At 47.1% G+C, this 5,674-nt stretch overlaps 1 protein-coding gene across 1 annotated transcript in view; it reads left to right on the top strand.

The window, feature by feature from the left end:
• LOC114636358 (NACHT, LRR and PYD domains-containing protein 5-like) overlaps positions 1 to 5,674 on the top strand; it is a 21,947-nt gene that overhangs the window by 8,821 nt on the left and 7,452 nt on the right. Inside the window, exon 6 of the mRNA XM_028784489.1 lies at positions 5,081 to 5,251. Coding sequence (XP_028640322.1) covers positions 5,081 to 5,251 — 171 coding nt within the window. The remainder of the gene's footprint in view (positions 1 to 5,080; positions 5,252 to 5,674) is intronic.

Below are 5,674 nucleotides of genomic sequence, written 5' to 3'. Positions count from 1 at the left end.
CCTGCCTGTGTCTCTGTCTCCCTGCCTGTGTCTCTGTCTCCCTGCCTCTGTCCCTGTCTCCCTGCCTCTGTCTCTGTCTCCCTGCCTCTGTCTCTCCATCTCTCCCTCCCCCTGTCTACATGCCCCCTACACACACACACCAGGAAGAAGTGCTGGGGAGGTGACTCTGTGGTGAAAAACACCTTGTACAAGCATGAGGATCAGAGTTCAGATCACCAGAGCCCCTGTAAATGCTGGATGGGCTTGGTGGGTTACAGTCATCACTAAGGAGGCAGACAGGATCTCCAGAGCAACCTGGCTTGTCAGACTAGACAAAGTGATGAGCTTTGAGTTCAGTTAGAGACCCTGCCTCGATAAAAAGATGGAGATTGATCAAGGAAGATACCCACTGTCAACCTTGGGCCTCAAGCATGCGTGCAGAGACATTTCACCCGCACATACATGTGCAGTCACAGACAAATATACATACATGCACACACACACACACTACACATGCCAAAAAGAGGAGGAGGGTCCCAACAGAGGATCATCTGAAAGCCAGATAACTCTGACCTGAGAAGACAAAGGAGCGAACAGAAGAGACAAGTCTAAGATTGTTGTTTAATAGACATACTTCTACATGGGCAGGTGGGGCAGTTATTACTGGTCCACTTGTCCTGTGTATAGAGAGGAGAGTGAAGAGGTAGTAATTGTAGAAACCACCGTTTAAATTGAAATGAGATTTACCAGCTCTCGTCAGTGCCTGCCTCCCTTCCTTCTCTACACATATCTATGGGGTGGCCACCGTCTTTAGTCTCACTGGTAAACAAGGAGGCAGTTTTAGGCTAAGTCACTCATTCATGGGTGAACTATTATCAATGGCCAAAACAGAAAATCTGATCCCCGGTCACCGCTCAGAGCTGTATGCTGATGCCTGTCACAGCTCTAGCTTATTAAAGTCACTGGAAACAAGTAGTACAAATCGCCCTTGAGAGGCCAGAGGCAAAGCTGGAAAGATGGCTCTGACTTAACAGCACTTGCCGCTGGATTTGGTTCAAGGCGCCCATATTAGATTGCTCACAACCAACTGTAACTCCAGCTTCAAGGGGCACCAGCGCCCTCCTCTGGCCTCTGCAGGCACTGCACCTACATACACATAACACACATAAAAATCTTAAAGGCCAGAAACAGAAGGAAATGACAATGTCAATGTGGTTGCTGGACATCGGCCCAATCCAGCTGGTTTCTTTCTTCACCAGAAGAGATCCACCATTAGTGACACTGAATAACAGGTACACACAACAGGCCATCCTAAGAATTCCAGGTTTGTTGGGGTGGTTAGTTTGGCCACAGTCCTATGAGAAAGGGTCTATAACGCTTTTGTTTTCTAGTCTGGCAGCTTTCCTTTGAATGGCTAAGTATGAGGTAATCAAATAGATCTCACATTGGCAAACATGTCAGTTATGTCAAAATATGTAATCAAATGGTTTACATAGTCAATCTATTGTCACACAGAGAGGAGTTCCCTCCCATAGATTCATAGTGGTTTTCAGTGAGAGGGACAGGGACGAAGAAAAGAAATTGTAGGCCTGAGATGGCTCAGCAGGTAAAGAAGATGCCTGCTTCCGAGGGAAAGTTTAAATGAATATTTTTGTATGTGTGTATACTAAGATCTACTGTTTTATGGGTATCTGCATATCAGTGCAGTGCCTGGGGAGGATGGAAGAGGGCATCAGAGCCCTAGGAGCTGGAGTTACAGGTTGTGAGCCATTAATTATAGGTTCTGGGGACTGAACTCAAACCCGTTGGAAGAACAGCAAGCTCCCTTAACCACTGAGCCATCTGTCCAGACCCCATACATGCACATCCTGTATGTTCAACAAAACACTCAAACACAGATTTTCTCCTTTTTTTCCCCACCCATATGCCCACCCACTATCTCCTTTTATTCTCTGGAAACATTCATTTCTATTTTCCTGATGTTTCTACGTACGCAACTGTATGTATCTACATAAAATCACGGACTGGCTGGCAGGATCGGCAGTTTTTCAGCCATGGCGGTCTTAGCCTAGTTCTCAAACCCACACAATGAAAAAGAGACTCATTTCAGTTCTCTACATGCACATGTGCATGCGTGTGTGCATACGCATGCACTCATGCTGTGCCCCCATGCATGCATATAATAAATATAAGGCTGGAGAGATGGCTCGGCAGTTATGGATACTTGTTGCTCTTATAGAGTTCCAAATACCCACAATGGGCATCTCACAATCACCTGTGACTCCAGTTACATAGACTCTCCTGTCCCCTTCTAGCCTTTTTGGGCACCCAAGTGACATGCACATAGATACATACAGACACACAGATACACATAAACATTTTTTAAAAATTAAAAAATTAGCCAGGCGGTGGTGGCGCACGCCTTTAATCCCAGCACTTGGGAGGCAGACACAGGCGGATTTCTGAGTTTGAGGCCAGCCTGGTCTACAGAGTGAGTTCCAGGATAGCCAGGGCTATACAGAGAAACCCTGTCTCAAAAAAAAAAAAAACAAAAAAAAAAAAATTAAAAATTTAAGTCTAGGAAACCACAAATGAAATCGGCTTGGGTCACTTAATATGCTTGTCTCTTATTGCCACCATTTCTACACAAATGGCAACTTCATTCTCGCGATGGCTGGAAAAACATTCCATTAACTACATGCATATTTTCCATATCAATTCTTCTGTTGCTGGACACTCTGGTTGGTTGCATAGTTTAGCTGTTGTGAATAGTGCCATAATAAATGTTGGAATGGGAGTTCGGAGGAGGGAAACATGAGAATGGACCTCACTGTGTCCTCTGTTGGGGGTGGGGCTCTCCTTGCAGACTGGACAACTGTGACCTCACACCTGTCAGCTGCCACATTCTGGCCTCAACCCTTTCCGGCAACCAGAACTTGACTCACCTGTGCCTGTCAAACAACAACCTGGGGACTAAAGAAGTACAACAGCTGTGTCAGTTCATGAAGAATCCAGAATGTGCTCTCCAGCGGCTGATGTGAGTCTGTCTGGTTCCTTTCTCTGGGAGGCTGTCACAGCTCTCGGACTAATAGGGTAGAGAGATGGTACCCAGGCGGTAGGAACAGCTTCCTCCAGCATGGTTGACACTATTCTATTGCTGTGGTGCAGCACTCTGACGAAAGGTAACCTAAAGAAGAAAGGGGTTTGTTTTAGCTTGTGGTTCCAGAGAGAGAGATTCTGCCTCCATGGGGGAAGGCTTGGCAACAACCAGGAAAGACAAACCAAGGGAGCGGGAAGCCACTGAGCACAATTTTAACACATGGAGGAAGCAGAAAGAACAGGGGGTGAGAGGAGGCTGGAACCCTCACAGCCCACCCCCAGCCACAGGTTCCCTCCAGTGAGGCTTCACCTCGTAATGGTTCCACAATCTCCCTAGGGGAAACCATCAACTGCATATGCCGGACTAGCCAAATCAGCAAGCTCTAGGCCCAAGGGAGAGACTCTGCCTCAGTGTAATCAGGTAGCGGAGATCTGTCGAGGAAGACACAAGCAGCCAACCTTCTAGCTTCTAGGCATTCCCTTCTGCCATTAGCGGTGCAGGGATTGCAGATGTGGGCTGGACTCTAGGGATCCAGACACAGGTCCTTACAATTGTCTAACAAGCACTCTACCCACTGGACCATCCCTCCAGCCCGAGGTGTCTGATAGCAGGATCTTCTGTAGCCTCATGATCTCATGCGAGGAACAACTCTCAATGACCTCCACACACATGCACACATGGACATGTACCTATAAAAATACTTTTTAAGGAGGCTGCAGTTGACTCGAGACTGAGACCACAGATACATGGCGTTGGAGGCTCCTAGGAACACCACTCATGCAGACTGTAGTGGGAAGACATTCTCCTCGGCTGCTGTGTGACAGTAGTCCCATGTCAATGTTTTAAAAACTAAGTTATCTTCAACCATAAATCTTATGTCTGACAAAGAATGAGATTCTTGTTAACAAAGAATGAGATTCTTAACTCAGATGAACACAACCTGCTTATTCTGGCTGGGGGTAGGGGGTGCTGCTTCTCATTCGGTCCCTTTGAACAATTTGTCCATCAATAACTTCTTGTGAATAAAATATATGAGGCAGCCGGTAAAGGAATTTGCAGCCAAGCTTGATGACCTGAGTTCAATCTTCAGGACCCGTATGGTAGAAAGGAGAGCGCCAGGTCTCACAAGTTGTCCTGTGGTGCGTCCTCGATGATGCACACACCTCATTTGAAAACACGGACGGTGTATTCCCCATGTCCGCATAAACCAGGAAGTCTGTTAAAGAATATAAGTTTAGCTGCATTGGGGTGGCACTTACTTGTAATGACAGTATTCAGGACACGGAGGTAGAAATTCTAGGTCATCCTCATGGACAAAACAAATTCCCAGCCAGCCTAGCCTACCAAAGATCCTGTCTCAAAAATATAAAAATAGGGGCTGGCAAGATGGCTCAGCAGGTAAAGGTGCTCGCTGCCAAGTTTGACAGTCTGAATTTGATCCCTTGTGACCTGCACGGTGGACGGAGAGAACCAGCTTGATCCAGTTATTATTCTCTGGCTTCCCTTCATGCATCATAGCGTAAGTGCAGTTCCACACATACACAATAAAAGGTCATTTGATTTGTTTTCATCCTCTTAAAAATACAAGAGGAATAGAGGGTCAGAGGCCATGTACGTGTATGTGCCCGTTCCTACGCGGCATGCACATGGGTGGCAAAGAAGATAGGAGTCGGTTGGGTCGTTTTCTTCAACCATGTAGTTCCCAGAGAATGAACTCGGGCTGACATTCTCGGGCTTAACAGCAAGGGCTCCTCTCTGCTAAGCCATCTTGCCAGCCTGTTCAGAGTTGGAGACTCTTCCAGTATTACCTAATACTAATAACTATCCCAGTAACTACCAACTTCTTTAGTCAACCCCCCCCCCCACTTAAGGCTAATGGGAATGAGTAATATAAATAGGAGCCCCATCCTACAGAAGGGTAAACTGAGGCCAATGGAAGTCTCTTATCCAAGGCCTTGGAAAGAAACAGTGGTGATCTTTCTCTTCCATTTGTCTCCGCAGACTGAATCACTGCAACATTGTAGACGATGCCTACGGTTTCCTGGCATTGATACTTTCAAACTACAGAAAGCTGACGCACCTGAGCCTGTCCATGAACCCCGTAGGGAATAATGCAATGAAGCTACTGTGTGAAGCTTTAAAGGAGCCGACTTGTTACCTTCAAGACCTGGAGTGAGTGAACCGTGGGGCTAAGGGTTGTCTCTGCTGCCCGGGGTTTCTAGAAAGCGAGAGATGGATGAGGAGATGTGAGAATCGAAAACTAAAGGTCGAGTGCTCATCTTGCTGGGACTCACACTAGCGAAAGTGTGGAGCTAAGTCCACAGAGTTGAGGGAAGCAAGGAATTACTATGAACAGGAACCCCAAGGCAAGATTATCAGTTGTTGGTCATCCTTGATCCCGAAAATTTGTTCATGTCTTCAGAGATTATAGTGTGGAACTAAGATCCTTGCATATACACTCTACCACTGAGCCACGCCCCCAGCCCCTCACTAGGGGATTCTAGGCAGGGGCTCTACCACTGAGCCACGCCCCCAGCCCCTCACTGGGGGATTCTAGGCAGGGGCTCTACCACTGAGCCACGCCCCCAGCCCCTC

Source organism: Grammomys surdaster, unplaced genomic scaffold (assembly GCF_004785775.1).
Source record: "Grammomys surdaster isolate TR1022 unplaced genomic scaffold, NIH_TR_1.0 123614, whole genome shotgun sequence".
Taxonomy (NCBI): Eukaryota; Metazoa; Chordata; class Mammalia; order Rodentia; family Muridae; genus Grammomys; species Grammomys surdaster.
This window is presented reverse-complemented; position numbering and strand designations above follow the sequence as displayed.